Source organism: Cetorhinus maximus, chromosome 20, assembly GCF_964194155.1.
Source record: "Cetorhinus maximus chromosome 20, sCetMax3.hap1.1, whole genome shotgun sequence".
NCBI classification, from domain to species: domain Eukaryota; kingdom Metazoa; phylum Chordata; class Chondrichthyes; order Lamniformes; family Cetorhinidae; genus Cetorhinus; species Cetorhinus maximus.
Window position 1 is genome coordinate 17,478,614 of NC_135898.1, and position 23,164 is coordinate 17,501,777.

Consider the following 23,164-nt stretch of genomic DNA (forward strand, 5'->3'; position numbering starts at 1 on the left):
TGATTTCTGGGATGATGGGGTAACCTTATGAGGAAAGGTTGAGCATGATTGGCCTGTACTGTGGAGTTTGGAAAATTGAAAGGTGATCTTGTTGAAAGGTGTAAGAGTCTGAGGGACCTGACAGGGTGGAATCTGAGAGGATGATAGGGGAAATCTAGAAGGAGGAGGCATAATTTCAGAATAAGGGGTCACCCATTTAAGACGGCGATGATGAAGATCTTCTTCGCGGAGGGTTGTGAAGCTTTGGAATTCTCTACTCCAAAGAGCTGTGGGGGCCGAGTCATTGAATATATTCAAGGCTGAGATATACAGATTCTTGAACTACAGCCAAGTGTAACAGAAGACAGGCAGGAAAGTGGAGCTGAAGTCAAGATCAGATCAGCCATGATCTTATTGAATGGCAGAGCAGGCTTGAGGGGCCGTATTACCTACTCCTGCTCCCATTTCTTATTTTCGTATAACTTTTTAAACCATATATTATAAATCAACCATTTTTAATGTTAATTGGAAATAATACTGATGGTGACTACAATCTTAGCGATCTTGCTTGGGCTGGGTGGGGTTGAGTTGTTTTGCAAGATTTCAGTTTTTGAATTGGATTTTTTTTAACATGGCAAATGTCTATAGTTTTATGACATATGACTCATTTATTGCTCCAACATCATTCTTTTGAGTAAATTGAATAAATGTTTCTTTAACTCATCACAAATCTATGGAATAAACAGAGAGGATTCTTTAATTTCTTGGCATAACAAGAAGTGTCAGGGCATGGACATGAAAGTGTTAAATAAAGAATCAAATTATTTTTCATGTCTAAAAAACTTCATGAATATTACACATGAAATGTTACATTTTCAAATGCAAAGAATATATTGGTCAGCATCAAACAATGCCATGTTAAATAATAATTGTGGCCTTGCCTCAATATTGTAACGCAATTTTGAGTCTCACAAATGGGAACAAAAGCCAGTGCTTTGAGTGCAAAAAATAAATATAAAATTTATTAAAACACCCACAATATTTCAAAATGATCAGGAAGAATACATTTACAAGGAAGTTCTTGCAAACAACCTTTTTGTGTACAATACAATAAAATCAAAAGGAATCCTTGTCTTGAATCAGAGCCTTAACAATACAATTATGGACTACTGAATAAGACCATTGAAGAAAAATAAAAGAAAATTAAAGAATAAATCAACCCAAAATAAAACTTTCAGCAAAATATTTACTGTACGAATATCTGCAGTAAGGTACACAATGATCCTATTCCATCTGGATTTTTTATGCTACTTTTCATCCATCAAACTGCAAACTTCATTTCAAGTAGCGGACACTGACTTTTAACAAAGAAGAAAGTTTCAAGTATGGGTTACAAGTTAACCTCTTGTGTCTGAGGAACTTGTTACACAGTATGTATAACATTTTTATAGTCAAAAATTGAATACAAAAAACAAATTTGAACAATATTTTCCTATTGTTTTATTCTTTCATGATCCATCTTTTCTCACCCCTAATTCCTTAAATACATTACAAAATAATAAAAAAAGACAGGCTTTTAGAACATTATACACTACAGCTTTGACATAATATACAAAGTTTTTTTTTGTTAACCAAAGCAACAGAATAAGCTTATTTGTTACACTTACAACATGGATAGAAGAATTCGAAGCCCAAAATAAAATCCCTGAAAGATGTATGATAAAATAAGCAAAGATGGCATACCGATACATCGCAGTTAAAAGTATCCCTGATGTCAGAGTGGAAAGAAAAGTTAAATTAGGCCACACTATATTCCGTGATTTTTTTTTTAGGCAGCTATTTAAATTAGTTCAGGACATTAATAGCATGATTTTTTTAATATAAAGCAAAGTAAACAAAAAAAAATTAAAATTGAACATGTTTGCACCTTTTTAAATATAGATTTCAATTCAAACACATCAAAGTGATTTTGTTTAGATTTTGCAAGATTTACAGCCAGTGGTTGTGCCAAAAAAATTAAACTGCAGCATTCTTAATTTTAATTATTTACAGCTAACTGCAGGTGAGCTCAAGAAAAAGTTTGTAGTCTAGTTTTAAAGAGCTGTCTTCCATTTAATTGGCATGAAGCAAAAATCTACATGTTGGAACTGTTTTACAGCTTTGCTATATTAAACAATATATAGTAAATACATTGCAGAGTTTTAAATCATGAGAGCAATGTTTCAGTTATATTGGACATTCCAGGTGCTTGAAACATTTCTGCTGAGAAGACTTAAAATAAATTTAGCTCAAGTCCTAGGCTCAAGTCCAAAACCCTAGTTATCACTCAGTCTTGTTTTACTAAGACTGATTTTGATCCAGGGCTAGAAGAAAACAATGGTTACAAAGTGCCTGTTCATGCATCACATATAAGTTAAGCTTTGGTTGTCCCATACAAAAAAAAAATACCCATTATTATGATGATGTGTAAAAAATAACACACACCTGCAACGTGCAGGTGTATTCAAAGTAGCAATGCTGATTTCTTTAAGTCCACATTTTCCATGTTCCAATGGACAGATAGAAGCCAAATTACCCATCCAGGAATAAACCATTTTCTGTCATGAACATAGAGAAGTGATTATCTGCTGGACACAGGCTAATCAAAAAGATTTTAACTGACAATTATAATCCAGAACTAAAATGTACAGTTTGCAGAAACAAAATCGGAATTAGGTACAGAAATTTAGACTCAGGAACCAACACTTAATGAGATGCAATGCTTGTTCATTTGTTTGAGGTCTATTAAAGCTACATTTCTCTAGCCAAATTGAAACAAAGTTTACAAATTGAGAATATTTAAAAATGTTTCATGGACATTCGAGTTTTAATTAGAATATGCCCTTCAGATTAAATGGAAGATCCTCTCTTTAAAACTACAAATTGTACAAGTATGGGTGTTTGGTCAAATATTCTGTTTATCTGAACTAGTTCATTTTCATAACATTTTGAATTTAAATTCAGTTTAGGTATTTTTATGACTGATTGTTTTAACAAGTGGAATCCCATACTAATTTGCTTGTTATTGACCATCAATTATTGACAAAAATTCATTACAGATTTTTGATCATTTTTTCCACCCTGTACATATCCTTGCCAGTACACAGATAAATTATAAAAGATATATAAGCCCAATCACTAAAACAAAAACAGAGTAATTTTTTCTATACAATAATATACAAAGTATACAACACAGTATCTTACTGCAACAGCAACCCTTGCAATACCCTCTACCAGTCACATGATTAATAGCATATTTTTACATCAAAAAGGTGTGTTTGCTGACTTACATGCTGCAAGGATCTGAGGAAATCTCTGAATATTGGCAAGCCACTGGGAATTTACAATTTCCACAAATAAAAATAAAAAGTATATACACTAACTCCTTGTTGTAACACTCATAGTTGACCAGAGCATCTGAGATAGCGTAAATTGTTTATGCGTTCTTCAATAATAGAGAAAGGACATATAATACCTTCTCTGTTATGTGCACTTTGTGAAATAACATGCTTTCTTTATGAATTATAAAGTCAGCATTCTAAGAAAGAATAACTGCATACGTACCACTCCAAAACTAACTAAATGAAAGAAAGAAGTAACACAATTGCAGTGTTTTGATGTGTTTAAAGTGTGTTTACATTACAACGTTAACATCACGAGGTGGTTTTTGCTTTGCAGAAAGTTGCAATGGAGTCAGGGCCTGAGCTGACTTCAGAAAGAAGAATGAAACCCTCTACAGGAGGTTGTCTCACACTGCTTCTGTTTGACACCATTAAACTCTGGTGTATTGTCAAACTGTTCAAAAAGTACTCAGAGGTCCCTTGGGCCGACTAAGTATTTTTAAACCTACCTGAAGTAAATTTAAATGCTTAGAAAATGCAGGTGCTCCCATCCACTGTGACTAAACATTTAAGTTTTTACTGTTAGAAGTTAAGCTCTGTGCATGAATGTGACTACACATGTGCAAAGCTCTTTCTAGACAGGGGAAATGAAGTTTGAGCTGGATAGCATAGAATGAGTATTGCCCGGTCCAATTTTGTAATGCAGCTACCAGTGTCAAATAGCATAAACCATTTTCTCATGATATTTAAAACATCTCAATTGTGCTACTATCTTAGTATGCCTTCCTGCTCAAGATACTTCCGTTTGAAATCTGGATGTCATTGTGTTAATTGTCATTTGGTCTTCATGGGTTGCAGCAGACATAATTGAAATTGCAAGAATGTGCTGAGTGTGCATTTTGTTACTACATTTCTGCAGCTTCAGAACATTTTCCCCAACACTATAATGTATAAGACTAGGGAATATGAAAAACTTCACAACCGCCCACCCGCCTCTCCTAAAAAGGAGGCAACCTGCCCCTGCTCCCAACCAGGTCTTTTGTTATTCCGAACAAGAAAATTGCTCTTGCAGTACCTAAACAATATGATAAATGCTGTTAAGTCAATGCTAGGAGTGGCTCTTATGCAGCAAAGATGGAAAATTTTACCCGTGAATCTTTAAAGTTTAGTGTCTGTGGGAATACCACAGAGTTAATATTCTAATGTTATTTTATCTAACTACCTATTGAAAAGTATACCCTATAACTCATAATCTTTTTAAAGGAAATGTATCTTGCCAGAAAAGCACTGAGTTATAATAGTAGTTACCAAAGTGAAGAAAGCATGCCCTAATGTTGTAGGTTTGTTTAAAAAACTCTTCTTTTAAAATTCAGGTTTTTTGAAAGCCATGCTTATTTGCATCTTAACTACAAGATTTTCCTAATGTTAGAAATTATTTAAGGAATGTAGGAAAAACATATATTCCTGCGTTTTAGGACAAGGAAGTCACCAAACAGAATCCATATTTCTGTACAACCAAAACACAAACATTTATTAAAAAAAAGGGGAAGGAACACCTGACTGGACAAATTGAATAGCACCTCAAATAAAAACAAAAGAAAATATAAAAGCAATTTGGAAGAAGTTTAAAACATACTTCATATTTACAAATACTGATATACAAAATAAAGCCACATGGATAAAGCATAAATTTATGCCAACATTTAAGCACAGGCAATGCAAGCATGTTGCTGCAGAATGGGTAACAAAAGCTAACATTTTTGTAATTGAAGAAACCAGAAAGGCCATATGAAGCTGAGCTGCCTTAAATCATTTAACCATAAGAAAGTTGCACCAAAAATACACACATTTAACATACTTCCCCTTAGATGTCACATTTTAATACAAGAAACTTCAATTTAACTAAGTGTTAACATTGTATGTCTATGCACCTAATTGAGTGTGCTGTGTGTCTGCACTGAAAACAATATTTGCGTACATACTACATGTCTACCAAAGCTGTGCAAGAAAATTTGCTTAAACTAAATTGAGGCTGTAAAGTAAAGGATTTCTAATGGATTTTCTGTTCTTTCTGACAAGAAATTTCTGTTGCAATATTGAAAATATTTTTAATTCTGAATCAAATTTCTAATCCTCTAAATATGTATGAAAGTGACATTGAACACTGCAACTTAATTTAAGCTGTAGCACTTTATTGAAGAATATTGTAGCACCTTTCAGCAGGTCATGTTATTAATGATTGTAACTCAAAATCCGTTTCACTGAATCATGCTAGGCTATGGCAGAAAACGTTAATTGCAGTAGATGTTGTGCTTGTTTCTGCCTATTTTTGAATGACTGTTGACAACATTGCAAGCTTTAACATTCAAGATGTTTCCAGACTTGTGTGAGAAACATTACTTTTTAAAGAGCACCAGGGCTCAAGTTCAATGCCATGCTGTCTGATGTGCTGATAGTGGATTTTCAATGTTGGTAATCAGCATTCTATGATTAGCAAAAGTTTGCTTGCATAATTCACAAATCAAAAGTTTTGGAATCCAATTTCCATTTTCCTAATATATGAGGTTCTATACAAGTTATTTAGTCCAACAGGGTTAAATCTGATTTATTCTTGTACTTTAGGGACTGGCATAAGATAGGGTTTAAAGAGCTGGTCTATACTTTCTTAATGAAAATATGTTTGTGATAAATATTTTAATTTCTGGAGAGGAAAAAGAACAGTGCATCATTCTTGTCACAACAAGATCATGTGCAAGTGACGTAATGATGCGTTTTAATATGATTTATGCTGTATGTTGAAACACAAATGAACAAGATTGTTAAAAGCTTTTACTTGAAAAACATTTCCCTTAAACATGAGAAATGTCTTTTAATTTGATCTTAGTTAATTCTGATTGGTTTATTTAATTTAGTATATATTTAGGGTTTTCAACATTGTATTTGACATAATTTTGACAATTGTTTGACAGAATTTAAAAGCTGTGCTACTAGCAATTTAGTTTCAAGATATACTTCAATAATTTAAGTTTTACTGCTATTTGCTGATGGAAAATTGAGGCTCAAAGCCAAATTCTGATCTCTGCTTTTTTCTCAAGAAATTTTAATTTTCACAGTACAGTGGATTTTAATGAGCAGCTTTCAGTTTTGTCTTGTGCAACATCTAATGTGGCATTTGCATGGAAATTTTATCAGTGGCATTTATGTTTGTCTTTGACAAATTTGCCCAACTCCGATCATTTGAGATTTGGAAATAAATACTGTACTTCCCTAAATTTAACCAGCAAATACAAGTAGCATGTTGGTGGTCTTTAGCCACATTGAGTTATGAAACAGTAAGAAAAGCTACCCTGCATGTAATTCAAGTTATGTCAGGCTCTTACAGTGAGTACAAATTGCTGGTATTTCACATTTAGTTATTTATTTTAGCACCCTTTAGTGTTTGCACATACAGAAATAATTCCTGAGGTTTGGTTCAGGAATTAGAATTACCTGTTGCTCAGGAGAGCTTTTATACTGCACTTTCAGTAATAAGGGAAAAAGCATAATAAACTTAATCTTTCATAGATTGGCCTGAGTGTGTTGAGCATAAGGGGAGGAATCCACATTATTATTGAAATAGCGCTGCAACATGGCATGCAAGAGTGCAATTCCAATTCAGTCAATCCTTTGAGTACTACATTTTCTGTGTACCTAGCCGAACAGGTTTTTTTAGCTTATGGGATAAGAATATTATACAGATTGAAGACAGTTTTGTAGCTCCAATGGTAGATCATTGGACTCTCAACTAAGGATCATATATTTTGAACTTCAGCTTTTTTTGATATTTCACACTCACTCTCAGTTCACATCAGGGTTGCTGGAAGAAGCACTGTGTGGAACAGGAACATTTTACCTGCAGGGTTGTGTGTGTCTGGAGGATGGCTGGCAAAATCAATCCTGCTCTGAAAGCACTCATCTTTCACACAGTTTAGTGAAACGTAGCAAAATGTGTATTACATTTTGTGACAAACTAATGAAACAAGGGCAAAAAGCTAATATTCCATTTTCTGTAGTAGGATCAAACCGGCCTTGAATGAAATAATGTAATCTTTCAATGATGCATATCATGACTGTGCTACAAAGCTTTGATTGATGTTCTTGTATCACTGTTATTGCCTGAAAATTTTTAGAATTCTCTTATTGTAAATGCTAATATAGTCCTCAAAGGATTAAAGTATTCAGAAACCTGTTCAGAAAACATACTCAATTCTTTAACAGTGTTGAGATCTGAGGTATTGTTCTTCTAGTTTAAGAATGGCATCTATGACATGTACACTGTAACATACTTCTAATTGATTTCTTAAACGATGTAGAATCCAAACTATGAATCATTAGCTTATATTGTAAATATTTGACTAGATATTCAGACTGGGAAATTTGGTATCCAGTTAATATTATGGACTGGTGTTTTACTTGTACAATTTTATACTTATTTTGAACTTTATACTGTGTTGGGGGTAAGGCTTAAATTTTGTCCTCTGGATGGTTTGTTGATTTTGGACATTAGACACAAAATAATCAAGGAAGGCACACAAATTCATTTGAATAGAACCAACCAAAATTAGAATATTTACAGTTCGTTTTGTGGAGCTCAATATGCCTTATAAATAATATGTCCTTATCAATTATATTTTCTTTTGAGACTTGAAACTTTTAAGATGAAATTTGTTTTCGTTGCGATGTACACAATTGACCATTTTTAAAAAAAATCACAGTCATTTCTGGTGTATCTGAAACACTACATTAGATGTACAGTATACTTTGCTGGAATAAAAAAATAAAAATGCCATTTTTAAACTGTACAGTGACTTCCTCAAAGCTGAACACAAGCTCAGAGGAGGAAATTTGGTCAAAATATTAAGCATTTGTACAAAATCAGCAGATCTACTTTCATGCAAGTAATTCAATACCCCATTTTAAAAACTCAGGAGATTAAACAAAACATGCAGTTTAAAATGTGAAACTGGGTAAACACCTACTGGTTTCAAGATAAAACAATTGTTAAGTATAGTAAGCTTGGATCATAAACCACTCCCTTATTTCTACATCTACTTTAGAAATACTGCAGGTTGGATTGATGTTTGCCTACTTTAAGAGGATATAAATTGTGATTTACGCATCAAATTTGACAGCACTGTGCTTGCTTCAATGTGGCAAAATAACTGGTACTTCAACCAATGGGCTATTTAAAGCATGGTTTCTAATCAAAAACAAGTATTTCAACGACCCCAACAAGTAATTCTGAAGTTACTTTTGGGCTTTATCAGTGTCAGAACATGAGTAGAATTCAAGAACCAACAGATTAACCATATCATTATTCATTATTAATCTCTAAACATGTTTGTGTAAGATTAAAGGAAAAAATGCAGGAAGGTGGAGAAATATTTTGCTAAAAATTCTGTAGCTATTTACAGTAGTTCTCCCAATAATTATCTGTTAAATAAACTACTTCAAGTTGTCATTTTAAAATCAAGGTGAAAGTGCTTTAAAATGTTTTTAATATATTTACAGTTTAAAATTGGAGGATATAGGATGCAGGTAAAATACACAACCTGCTGTTCTTTTTATACCAATGGTGTAAAAATTAAGAATAAAACAAAAATCAAATCAACTGTCATTTGAATCCCAGCACTCTTAAGAGGCACCTGAATGCAGTTCGAATGACAGCATGATAATGACAGGCCTACCTTTTAGACTGGTGGTGCATTGTCATTATAGTAAAACCCATCTTTAGTTATTGAGTAAAACACAAAATGTATCTTGAGTACATTTGAAGCTCTGGAAATTTTAGTTTGCTTGACAGTAGACACAGAAATAAATTTGGTAATCATTAGTACAGTTCAATCATTGAGTCTATATTTTGGTCTAAAATTGCAACGTTTTGAAATACTTTTATCTTAATAGCGGTAAAAGAAAATCATCTTGTTAATATGGTTTCGTGATCCATTTTTTTGTTTACACAGATATAGCTAGTAGGAAAAAAGTTGAAAACTGGTGACAAAAGTACAGGTTTTACTGCAATTACAAATAAGATGTTTGGTGAAACACAACTAAATGATCAGTCATAAAATGACTTCAGCATTATCATTAAGCTTGCTTTAGAGAGTACATTAGATGCACTGTAAATTTCTTTTTTCAGTGAAATGAGATGTTAAGAGAATTGTAAAAACAATGAGCTGGAGGAGCACCATGATATTAATTGCCATTATAATCTACCTCGGAACGGCACAATGGGAAATTTTTTTACATATAAGTGCATGTGTTTAATGTTTCAATAGAAACATCAGGCTAATAAGGTTTAGAGCACCAACAGCCAGGCCAGCAGAATACAATTTACAAATTTAAGATGCTGGGCTAAGGATTGTGTAGATGATTTTTACTGTTGTGACTAAAAAATGAACTCTGTGCTGTAAACTTACTTTTTTAAAAGCACCAGTTTCTTTTTCTTTTAGTTTTGCTTCAGATGATGCCCTACACATATAATTCAACAGTTTGAGATGTTGTTATCTGTCAGAATTAACCTGGCCCTGAAGTAGTAGCTGCTTCTCTAACAAATGATTATTTTTTGAACAACAAATACAACAAAAGGTGTACAATAAATACTAATTTTCTAATTTGACATAGAAAGTTTTCTTTTTACCCCTCAGTATGATGGGCAACTATAAGTTCAAAAACATGTAGATATATAAATTAGATTGCTAAAACCAGAAATTTTTCAATTGCAATCAAAATTCTTTGCTCAGAGTGCAGCTTTCGAGATGATTTGCACTTGAGTGGAATTTCCCCTCTACAGTATATTCATCAGAGGAAAGCACCGCAACCAGCAACAGAAATAGCTGCTGTAGTGAGGTAAAATGGCCGCAAGGTTGTACATATCTCAAATCCAGCGGTTGTAGGGTCCTGTTACCTGGGTATAGGCATATGAAGACACAGTGATAACAGTGTTTGTTGTGATGGTCATTGCCTGACGAGTGGGAAAATAGTCTTTTTTGTCATGTTCAGTGTCTGCAGTTGGTGCACTGCCCCACTTGCGTTTTTTCCCAAGAAGCTTGGTGTTTACCAGAGGCAAGCCTAATCTTGCTGCTTCTTCCTGCCTTTGTTTGGCTCTTTCTGCAAGGATTTTCATCTTTGCTTCCCAGAGAGCTAAGCCATGGTTTGGCTGATTTAAGTTCTTATGCTGGTAAAACACAAGAGATATCCGTGTGGGATGACACCGGTTTGGTTTTTTTAATGGAGTAGTGGCGTGAAGCTCTCTTCTGGCACATTCAATCAAAATAGAACCATGAGCTGGTGCCACAGCAACCCCGCCAATGTTCCCATCCAAAAAATTGTGTTCACTGTCAGACCACACTTCCTCTTCTTCCTCTTTAACATTATCAGGAGGCAAGTCATCCATGCTTTCATTCATGCAGTAAGGATCCCAGAGCTGTTCCTGTATGTCTGCACTATGTAATACTGGCTTATTTTCATTTACTTTGTAAAGATCCCATTGCTTGCCTTCCATGTTTGTGCTGGGTAACATTGTTCCATTTTCACCCCACACTTTCTCATGCAGGTTTATGCTGGATACGGAAGGCTTACTGTTACTTATTTTGTACAAATCCCATGGTTTATCTTGTAGGCTAGAACCTGATATCACTGACAAGTTATTTTGTATTTCCACAGGTTCCCATAATTTGTCTTTAAGATTCACATTAGATGACATGGAGGGTGGTGAGATGGCTTCACCTGTTTTAAACGAATCCCATATTGTTTCCTGGAGATTTGCACTTTGCAATGGTGGTGCACTTCTGTTATCTGTAAGTAAATTCCATGGCTTTTCTTGCATATTTTTTGCAGGTAATCCTGTTGCATTCCTGTTAGATGTTATTGAGTTCCATTTTTCATGAACATTTGTATTAGTTAACTTGGTGTTATCGGTAGGATTGAATAAGCCCCATGGTTTTTCATGTCCAGCTGTTCCAGTTGACATCAAACTACCATTTGGTTTAAACATATCCCATGATTTTCCTTGATGGGCTATGTTCGGTGGTATTTGTAAAGCAGAAAAGGTATTGTTTACTGCATGGACATTCATTGAAACCCCGTGACAGGATTGGGAATAGGAAACAGAGTCATCTGGCTCTTGTTTGATAAATCGATTTACACTGTTTGCATTTTGTGAAACTCTTTTGACTTCCTCTGGTATTTGATGTGACTGATTGGATGTTGTGGATAACGATGTTTGGGAAACTAATCCTGTTCCTCCTTGGAACATGGGTTGATGAATCTGCTTTGGTGTCATCTCTGTAGCCTGGTCAGAGCAATCAATCCTGTTATTTCTGAGGGCAAGATTGAAATTAGCACACAGCTCCTGTACATCAGGCTTCTTCTCAAAGCTGTTTCCTGAGAAACTCCCTGGTCTTGTATCACTTCTGCCATAGTTAAGGAATGATGTGGGAAATAATTGGTTACTTGCATAACCATAATATCCATAAGAAAATGAATATCTTGGATGAAAATTGTTAATGGAAGGCAGGGTTGGCCTTGCATAGTAAGAATGATAAGGATAGACATTGCCCAGACTATAAGAGTTGGAGGGTCTGCAGCTACCAAGCACTGTGTAACTCTCAACAACTGAATTTCCACTGTGTTTGTAGGAGTTGTAGTGATCTTGTGGTTCAATTTTGATTGAAGTTGTAATGTGATGTTGGGGTGTTGCAGTTGCCAATGTCACATCTGTGGGAACATGAGAAAAAGCAAGTTGCACTAGAGTGATTGGTAGCCCACATAGCCATATTTTAAATATCAAAAATAACCTGTCTAATATAACCAGTGGAGTTATTACACAAATTAGATATAATGAGCTTCATTTATTGTCCAAAAATTAACATTTGTTTAAAAAAAAATCACAAAATAAGAACATAGGAAAAATTCAAGACAGGAAAAGACCATTTGATCCATTGAACTCTTCCCTCTTGTACTCCATCTCACTCTGCCTACATTCTGGAATCTTCCATTTTGAGTCCAGTACCTTGTATGTAGATTATTTCAAACTTTTATCACCCTTTGAGTGAAAATATCTTTTCTCAGAAATGTTCAAAATTCACTTTTCATTAGCAAGCATTAAGAAATTAATGTTTCGTTCTTAGAATTTTTAGGTATGATGAGATTTTTAGTGAAATGTTTAATTAAGTTTTCCCTTCAAGATTTTCACTGCAAATTCTTGTCACAAAGAACATGCTTTAAAGAGTTGTCAGCACTAATTGAGCGAGCAATTTTTTTTTTGTGGGAGAGGTTTCCACAATTCTACCACCATTTGCTTGAATAAGTATTCCTTAACTTGTTTCCTGAATGGCCTGTCTCTGATTTTAAGGTTATGTCTGCTTGTCCAAGATTCTCCCAGCAGAAAAAGTTTCTGTCTATCTATCCTATCAATTCTTTTCAAAATCATAAAAGCCTCAATCAAATCACCCCTTAACCTTCTATATTCCAGACGAGATTGCACAAGATAGGAACTCATGGTATTTAGGGTAATGTATTTGCATGGATTGAGGATTGGTTAACACATAGAAGACAGAGAGTTGGGATTAATGGGTCTTTTTCAGGTGGATACAAAGAGGCTGCAAAGGGATATAGATAGGTTAAGTGACTGGGCAAAAATTTAGCAGATGGAGTATAATATAGGAAATGTGAGGTTGTCCATTTTGGCAGGAAGAATTGTAAAGCAAAATATTATTTAAGTGAAGAGAGACTGCAGAATGCTGTGGCACAGAGGGATTTGATTGTCCTTATACATGAATCAGAAAAAGTTAGCATGCAGGAACGGCAAGTGCAAGTGAAGAAGGCACTCAGCAGAGCACATGCCTCCACCACGCTGTGTTAACTCAACATCATTATAATTATGCAACTCTTCCTTAAGGCTTTTCCCTCCCTGATGCTGTCCAGCTATAAAGCTGAAAAAAGATATCTTTTTATTAAAAGCTTCATCTCACTGAAGAGGCTTCAGACAAATCCATATACAAGAAACTGCTCTGAAAACTCTGATCACATTTTGACAGGTTTTACAAACTGTACCACAGCCCACTGAGACAATCCACAACATTTTAAAACAATCAACAACATTCTAAATAAAACAGCCCAAAGCATACTTAAAAAAAAGGTCTATTTGCCCTATCTCTCAATGTTAACGGGTCCTTTAAAGAATTCAAGAGTCCGGATCCAGATCTTTGCCAAAATCTAATAATTTCTTCCCTGGATGATACCTTATCTGTGTACCAAGTTTTATGGAATCTATTAGTTTTTGAGATGTATTATTCACAGACAAACAGACTAACAAACAGAGGTGAAAACATCACATCCGCCCACCTTCAGCTCTGTCCCTCAGGGAGATTATGAAGCGCGTGCATGCGTGAAGTTCGTGCTCGCACTTACCCCGCCCGCACAGGCAGCACTGAGCACTGTTGCTTGCTTTTCATGCTGGGCGGGCCTTAATTGGCCTGCCAGTGTGAAATTGCCTTCCGAGCCTGATCGCGGGTGGCGGTCGGTTTTCCGACCGCCCCCGCCAAGTCTACCTGACATGGGTGAAATTCTGCCCTTGGTCTCCTTACAGGAGGGATACATTTGCATAGGAAGCTGTTCAGAGAAGGTTCATTAGGCTGATTCCTGGGATGAAGGGGTTGTCTTATGCGGAATGGTTGAGCAGGTTGGGAGATCAGAAGAACGAGAGGTGATCTTATCGAAACATATAAGATCCTGAGAGAGTTTGACAAGGTAGATTCTGAGAAGAATCCCCCTTTCATGGGGGAATCTAGAACTAGGGGTCACAGTTTAAAAATAAGGGTCTCCCATTTAAGATGGAGATGAGGAGGAATTCCTTCTCTCAGAAGATCATTAGTCTTTAGAATTCTCTTCCCCAGAGAACAGTGGAGGCCTGATCACTGAATATGTTCAAGGCTGAGTTAGATAGATAGATCCTTGATCTACAAAGGAGTCAAAGGGTTATGGGAGCAGACAGGAAAGGCTACAATAATCAGCCACGATCTTAATGAATAGCGGAGCAGGCTCAAGGGGCCAAATGGCTGACTCCTGCTCCTAATTCTTATGATGTTATGAATGTCATGTAAAAAACAAGAATTTATTGACACACAAATACTAGGAAAAGGAGATATTTTGGCAGCCTGCGCCAAAAGAAAAACAATAAATTTCACCAAACTTCCAAGTTGTTAAAAGTGAAAATTTTGAGCATTAAAGGAAAAGCTCAATAACAGTAATTAAAACTTTGACATATAAGGACAATAAGAAAATGTAGATAACCCTCAAATAACAAGCTTAATTAAATTAATTCTTAAATGTGTATTTTATATATATATATAGCTAGTTTATAAAAAAACAAAATACCTTTGTTTTGTGGAGTGCTACACTTCAAATCTTCTGCTTCCTGTTTTAGTTTTCCAGCCAAAAGTTTCTTTGCTTGGTTTCTCTGTTTTTCAGCTGCCCTTTTTGCTTCTAATTTCTTCTGACGTGCCGATTTAACTGGTTCAGGCAGCATTCTTACTTCCCTGGGGAATGCTGTAAGCACTTGTATTGCTCCTGCTTTAATCTTCTCATTCTGATTCTCTTCACTACCGTGTTCATCAGTTGTTGACACCTTGTACAGTGGAAGCACATGCAATTGCTCATCCTCTGGTGTTGTTCCTATCTTCCGATTGTCTTCTTTTGTTAATGTACAAACCTTTGAATAAATATCCCAAACAGATAAATATCGCAAACAGATTATTTAAGTATTCCTGTGACAATCAGTAACACATGATGTTTATTACCCAGCTTTTATAATTCAGATAAACTATATATAAGCAACAGCTAGCACACATCTGCAGTTTGACATATAAAGTACTGAACCCCTGTAATCTGACAGAAATGGAACTCAGTTTTCAGGCACCTCTGCCTGAGACCCCTCTGCCTTCACATTCTCTCCCTCCCTCTCCACTCCCTGGCTTAATCTGGCTGGCTGCTGGCCAGGTTACTGCATTTGCAGGTTTGTTGTTGGCCATGACCCCCAACGTGCCTCCTCATAACTACTGGGTCAATATGTCGTCAACCTGAAATTTTTAATTCTGTTTTTCTCTCAAGAAATGCCACCTGAATTGCCGAATGTTTCTAGCATTTTCTGTCTTCAATGTGAAAAAAAATCAGATTTTTTTCCCTTCTCCTTTAATCCGTCTCAAACAGGAATGAAAGTCTGTGCAGTACTGTGCATTGGCATCATGTGGCAGTGTTCCATCATGCATCACAGTTGTGAAATTGTGCACTATCTTGTATAACATCATTTTAACACATCCTGTGAGGAAAGTGATAAATCAATAATATGCTCATCATACGTGCTTTCACTTATTTTTAAATGTCACTTATCAATAATGCTGAAAACAAAATTATGTGCAGAATTGTCATTTTGTGACGTGTCATGCTATCATGGCATACAGTGAAAATGATCAGTGCTTTTAGAATTGAGTTTTCAGAACTTCCCTAAAGTCTCAGTGTTACTTCAGAGCCAAAGAGATGAACTAAGTATCAGCTTCTGCTGAAATAATAATGTGAGGCTTATTTAATTAATCTTAAGAATCTTTAGCCAAGGAGCGGAAAGTTGGCAATTATTCCTCATTGTTAACCAATGCCTGTGTGTGCACGTCATGTAATGTTGGACTTGAATTTGCCCTCAGCAAAGGGTCTTCGAAAATTCACAGTCTGGGTGTACACAAGATGAATGACCACTTATATGATGGACCAGACAGCTGATAATTTTTGGGTAAATATATCCCAGCAAGATCATCAGTTGGGATTTTCCATGGAACAGAAAATTTGACGGAGCAGCCAAACATCTGTTGACTGCTGGCGGGCGAGACCGGAAAGTCCTGGCCACCATCTTCCGGAAAGCTGGGGATAAAAATAGTGTAGACAGGACCTCCTTTTCCAAGACAATGCCAGAAACTTATTTTAAGATCACTTTTTATGCACATCTAGGTAGTGGATATTTGTGCTGGGAGGAATGGAACTTTTCCCATTTCATGATCAGGATCAAGTTATCCCAGATCATGTATGACACAGCCAGAAGTAAAGATCCTTCCACTTCATTCAACCATATCTCCAGTTATGAAAAAGCATTCCCTATTGCACAAGTGTAATACTATTTCCATCAGCCATGCTAACCATCCTTTGATCTCTGTCAAGATTGCCAGTTACTATTAAGAACAATTTTGTGCTGGAGGCCCAAACTCACAAGAAACTGAATTGAGACACTGGGCAAAATTTTCTGTGCCCGCTGGCATCGGGTGTGTTCGACGGCGTGAGCGGACAATATGGCGAGAAGGCCAAAAATCGATTTCACGAAGTCATGAAACCAGTTTTCAATCATCTGCTCAGCCCTTTGATGGCGGGCTGCGTTTCCCGTTGTCGGATGTCGGGAACCTCATTTTAATACATCTGCATAAGGACAGCCTGCCAAAATCTTCCGCCTACCTAGATCGTCTGCCCATGTCACCGTGATTGCACGCCGACGTGTTTCACAACAGCATATATAAGGCGTCCACTTGGCGGGCTGCACTTTGAAGGGAACTCGGAGGTGAGTGCACAGTAACGTTGTGCAACGCTTGCATGGTTTGCCTGATGGACTTGGAGAGGGGCCGGGGTGGGGGGGGGGGGGGGGGGGGGGGGCGCGCAAGGGCTGCCATTTGGTTGATGTATCTTGGGGCCGGGGTTGGGTGGCCAAGGGCTGCCCTGCGCCCTACAGTTGAAGGTAGTGAACAAGCATGTGCGGTGTGGTGGGGAGGGAAGTGGCGACGCATTAGGGAAACCTTGTATGAAGTGACCATTCCTCTGCAGCTGAGACAGTTCAGATGCAGCCACATTGATGTGTGTGTAGTTGGGTCTCTAGCTTATCTGCCCACTCAAGCAATGCAGAGGCATGAAAGTGCCACCAAGCGCTCCAGAGCTTTTCATCCCTCGGGCACAGACTGTAAACTAATGAGCATTTTAGTCGCCTGCAGAACAGTTGGACAACTGGGCACGTTGTACGATCTCCTTGCTAAAGCTGGTCATGGAGCTGTTACTGGTGGAGGTGCTCACAGCCCCTTGAAAAATCGTCATCCCAGTTTGGACTAGTCCGTCCCATGGTTCAAACTAACAGCGCAGCCTTGCAGTGCGAGTTAGCACAGCATGCAATCCAATGGCCAAAGCTGCTGCCAATCGGTTAGGTGGAGTGGGGCGGAGGAGGGTGGGGTTTCAGGCAGCCATGTGGCGCACTAAACTCTGGCCATCCAAGTGGTGGCCAGCACCCTCTGGGATGCGTTAAGGGGCCTTCAGACTTAACCAAGAGAGGTTCTTAGAACACCCAAGCTCACCCACCTGTCTCTCCCTTTCATCTTGCAGGAGGAGTATATCATGAGCATGGAGCCTGGTGAACTAGATGTGGGCCTCATGGCCTCAGACTGCAATAGAGTGAAGCTATAACGAGGCTCATGCTGCAATTCGCAACTTGGTGGAGCAAACCATCGGGATGCTGAAAATGAGGTTCTGGTGCCTGGACCAGTCTGGTGGAGCCCTGCAATACAGTCCACAGAAGATGTCACACATCATCATTGCCTGCTACGCCCTTTATAACCTGGTGCTGCAATGGGGAGAGGAGCTGGCTGGGGAGGAGATGGAGGAGCTGGAGGTCTCCTCCAATGATCAGTGTCATATCATGGAGACACAACCATGAAACTTTAAAAGCACCTGATCCTTTGTCCACCTTCCACACTTGATCCCTTCAGGAGCACAGCGTACTCTTCACAGATGCTGACGAGATGGGGGCCAGCCCCACCTTAAAGATGCTGCTCTGTGACACCTGCCTACGACATTCTGGCAGTAACAACAAGCACCATCGAGGTGCAGGCATTGCTAATATGTCCAGGGAGTGAGAGGCCGGACCATCACTTTGGTCTGAAGGCTGCACAAAGCATGGGGAAGAGGCCTTACTGAGACACCTGCCTTTATCTTGTGCAGAAAGGTTTCACATCTGAGTGACATGAATACTGCTCACCAGAACAAGGAGCCATAGGCAGGGAGACATCGTTGAGAGTTTATTTACAAAAGTGAACATTATGTACAAGTAACACCCATGCCCAGGCTGTGCAACTACATCTTCTTAACCTTCCTTACCCTGCTGCTATATCTTGGTGTTCCCCGGATATCTGCAGCGGAGGTGGAGGCAGCCAGCTGACTGCTACGCCCTGTCTGTGATGACCTTGGCGGGCATCCTCTGGAGGGCCAAGGCCTGGAGGACCCCATCCTGCTTTCAGAGTCCTGCTGTGTGGTAGTGGCACCATCCTCGTCCTGTGGAATTTGAGCTGCTGGGGTCACAGGAAGAGTCACTTGGGTGGATGGCCCCAGGGTGCTGACCCTCCTTCCTATGGGTGCTCAAGTGCCCCTATCTGACCCCTTGTGGAGAAGGGGAAGCTGGAGTGAGATTGAGCTGCCCTGCATCCCTTTTGCGTACACACTGTGGAGGCCAACTATGGTATCATGGATGGAGTTCAGCCCACGCAGCAGTACAGGAGTGATGTCCTGGACCAAGGTCTCCATGGCGGATGCCATCCTACCAGTGTTGACTTCGGTGCATTGGCAATAGGCTCTATCACCTCAGCTTGAAGGCAGACAGACTCCTCCATTGTGCCTTGCAATCTGAGGAGTGCATCAGACATCCCTTCCTGATTTTCCTGAGCTTGCCTTTGCAACAGCAGCAACTGAGACATGACCGAGTCCAAAGGCTCGTCATTTGACTCGGACTCAGCAAATTTCTGGGCTCCAACAGTCTTCCGAGTGGCGGATACCTGGGAAGTCCCTACTGCCACCTGCTGTGGATCAGAAAGTGTGATGTGCTCACCAGATTGTGATCCCGAGGTTACACAAAAGCTAGATCCTACCAAAGTTTGTGTCTCTGCAGTGATGGAGGGTGTGGGTGAGCACTGTGACAGTTCTTCAAGGTGGGTGCCTTCAGATTCCTCTTCAGAAGTTTCTTCGGGGCTTGATTGGAGGCCCTGAGTTGTGAACTCCATCGGCTGGTTCCCAGAAGTGCTTGCGAAAGCAAGGGGAGATAATTAGTGCATGGGAGTGGCCTGTGAAACATGGCACATCACTCTCAGCATGGTTGTCTGATGGATGTTGTACTGCTGGATCGTCACTTGGTAGAGCGCCGCCAACCTCATTTCAGCACAGGAACAGTCCAGATCCTCACCGAGCAGCTGGATGGCTCTGTTTTCAAAGTCCGTGAGGACCTTGATTTCAGGCATTCCTCAATCTCTTCCTGATGTTGTGTGCCAGCCTGTCCTGCGTGAATAGAGATGGAGAGAATGTAAGCATGACGCCTGCCAGGCCAGATGACATGTATACCTGGCATGTGTGGGTGGTGAGTGGTCCCATGGATGGGAGGAGGACAATGAAGGTGTGTGAGAGAGTGAATGATGATGACCCTCGAACTGGCAGTGAGTGAGGTTGCTGTGGATGTGTGATGGTTTTGTGAGTATGTGAGTTGAGAGTGATGAGAAGAGTGACTTACCCTGGCAGAACGGAGGAGATCATTCATCCTCTTTTGGCACTGGATGGCTGTCCTCTTTTGCAGGCGTTGGGACTGACCATCACTGCCAGTGCATCCTAAGCCGGATTGATGATGTTGCTGCTCATCCTGCGGCCAGAGTGGGGGTACAGGACATCACGTTGGCTTCTCTGCGTCCAAAAGGCACTTGAGGGACGCTTCATTAAACCTGAGGGCTGCAGTCTTTTTGCCTTTCGGGGCCATGTCTTCTGTGTAGCCGTCGTGGGCTGGAAGCACTGAGAGGTTTGCGCGCGGCTGCACTTTAAATATGGCGCCTGGCATGATGAAGCAGCGAGGTGATGGCTTGGCAGGCGAATGCGAGCCCACTCGCCATCAAAACGGCGGTAGTTAGGAAAGCAAATGCAATGTTGGCATTTATTTCAAGAGGACTAGAATATAAAAGCAGGGATGTGCTGCTGAGGCTTTAGAAGGCTCTGGTCAGACCACATTTAGAATATTGTGAGCAATTTTGGGCCCCGTATCTCAGGAAGGATGTGCTGGCCCTGGAGAGGGTCCAGAGGAGGTTCACGAAAATGATCCCAGGAATGAAAGGCTTAACGTATGAGGAATGTTTGAGGACTCTGGGTCTATACTCAATGGAGTTTAGAAGGATGAGGGGGGAATCTGATTGAAACTTACAGAATACTGAAAGGCCTGGATAGAGTGGACGTGGGGAAGATGTTTCCATTAGTAGGAGAGACTAGGACCCGAGGGCACAGCCTCAGAGTAAAGGGAAGACCTTTTAGAACAGAGATGAGGAGAAACTTCTTTAGCCAGAGAGTGGTGAATCTATGGAATTCATTGCCACAGAAGGCTGTGGAGGCCAGGTCATTGAGTGTATTTAAGACCGAGATAGATTGGTTCTTGATTGGTAAGGGGATCAAAGGTTACGAGGAGAAGGCGGGAGAATGGGGTTGAGAAACTTATCAGCTATGATTGAATGGCGGAGCAGACTCGATGGGCTGAATGGCCTAATTTCTGCTCCTATGTCTTATGGTCTTATGTTTCCCAGGAACGCATAATTAATATGGTAGGTTTGGGACGATATAGCGTGAGAAGTCACTATTGCAGCCGGCGGATAAAATGTCCTTTTTCCCACCCGCTACCGCACTTAGTGCAAATCTGGGACGATTCCGCCCACTATGTCTTACGCCAATGCAATATGGCTGCGCAAGATGGCCACCGATACTGTGTATGTGCAGAAATCTAATGATGTCACTGCTAAAGCCTGCAGCTTGGAACTCAGAGTGCCAGAAGTGAGAGGGAAGGTTTACAGATTGGAAACTAAAATCATTTCCTTCTGGGATTGCACTCATGTTGGGCAGTGTTTCTAAACTCTGTCTCACTATCCCAGTAATGTAAGTGGATTGTAGGTTGCTGTGAGTATTAGATGAGGCAATATAGTCTAACACTCACAGCAACCTACAATCCCTTACATTACTGGGATAGTGAGACAGAGTTTAAAAACACTGAACAATGTGACTGCAGTAAAATATCCCACAACAAAAAGATTTTAGTTTCCCATCTGCAAATCCTTCCCTTCAAATCTCCTGTAAAAGGAGTTTCCAAAATCCATCGCTTCAATCAAGGATTGAAATTCACAACATTCTCTCCTCCTGCTGCCAGTGATGACATGCACATTGTCTTTTATAAATATGGTGACCATTAACCCGGGCTTGTCATCATACAGCTGCGCCTGCACTGGCAACAAATGCAGCCGAATTGAGACTGCTCAAACTTAGTTGACATTGGAACCTTCACAGCCAGCAGACAGAAGTGACTCTTGTTCTGTTGGTCTCAGCTCAATTTGAACTTGGGTCCAAGAGATGAAAGGTCTGTGTCTAACCCACTGCACCACTACACCCTGATGGCAGTTATTTGAATGAAAAATGTGGAAATAAATGAAAGAAAAGTTTTGAATGCAGCATAGTTGCATTGTTTTGAAAATATGGGATTCAAGATTTTATTTGAGGCACTAAACTGAATAAATATTGATTTCATACAAAATATTAGTTTACATACCACAGTACAACCATTGTACATATTGTGCTGATCTTTGTGAGCATGGGCACAGAAGTCCATACATGCAGTTACGCCAGAAAATGGTTTTCCTTCTTTTTTGCCGAGTCTGCAATCGGGGGCTACTTGTTCATTTGTAACCTGTTGAGATAATGAATGACATGTTTTTTTTTATTGTTTTTCTTTTTATCAAGTTTAGATACATGTTTCATAGATCAGTATTATATGGTTATCATAGTTGTCATTATACTCTTAAATGAACAGCAAAGGTCTTGTACATGTATAGTATTTGCTAATGTTATGGTGAAGGAGCTAAAAGAAAGTATATATTTTTGCAATCATACTAATCCACTACAAATGAACTATTAGATTAAAAGGAAATAGAGTCCTTGCATTTAAATAGCGGTGTTCATGCTCCAATACAGTTCAAAGCCAAATAAGTAGTTTTGAAGTGTAGTAACTGGTATAATGTTAGTAAACATAAAAACTAGTTTGCACCCAGCAAGGACGCGCAAACATGAACGAGATTGATGAAATTTACAAAATTTTTATTGGACATGACAGGGTAGATGTAGATAGAGGGTCAATGTAGACAGGACGTTTTTCCTGCCTGGAGAGTCTAGAACCAGAGAGCACATTTTCAGAATAAGGGGCAGGCCATTTAGGACTGAGGTGAGGAAGAATTTCTTCACTCAGAGCGTAGTGAATCTTTGGAATTCTCTACTCTGGGGGGCTGTGGAAGCTCAAGCATTGAGCTTGTTCAAGACAGAAATCGATAGATTTCTGGATACTAATTACATCAAGGGATATGGGGTTAGTGCTGGAAAGTAGATGATCAGCTATGATCTAATTGAATGGTGGAGCAGGCTCGACAGGTTGAATGGCTTACACCTGCTCTTAAATTCCTAAAATTACCAAATAATCTGTTTTATGATATCGGTTGAGGGATAGATACTGGCTAGGCACCCGGGCAACTCACTGCAATTGTTAGAATAGTGCCAATGGCTGTTTTACAATAACCTGAGAGAGCAGAAAGGTTTCATTTTAATATTTCACCTAAAAGACAAGCATTTCAAACTTTTTTAGTATCACACTTAAGCATCAGGTTGGACTATATGAAGTCCTAGAGCGGTCTTGAACT

General features: G+C 39.0%; 1 protein-coding gene across 8 annotated transcripts in view; it reads right to left on the reverse strand.

Annotated features, from left to right (window-relative positions):
* Positions 1-973: 973 nt before the first annotated feature.
* The window catches only part of tet3 (tet methylcytosine dioxygenase 3), a 541,392-nt gene continuing 519,201 nt past the window's right edge, over positions 974-23,164 (reverse strand). For all 8 annotated transcript variants that reach the window (XM_078565650.1, XM_078565649.1, XM_078565652.1 and 5 more), the window contains 3 exons: positions 22,027-22,164; positions 14,778-15,111; positions 974-12,116 (listed from right to left, as the gene is read on the reverse strand). In XM_078565650.1, coding sequence (XP_078421776.1) covers positions 10,276-12,116; positions 14,778-15,111; positions 22,027-22,164 — 2,313 coding nt within the window. In that variant the 3' untranslated portion in view covers positions 974-10,275. The remainder of the gene's footprint in view (positions 12,117-14,777; positions 15,112-22,026; positions 22,165-23,164) is intronic.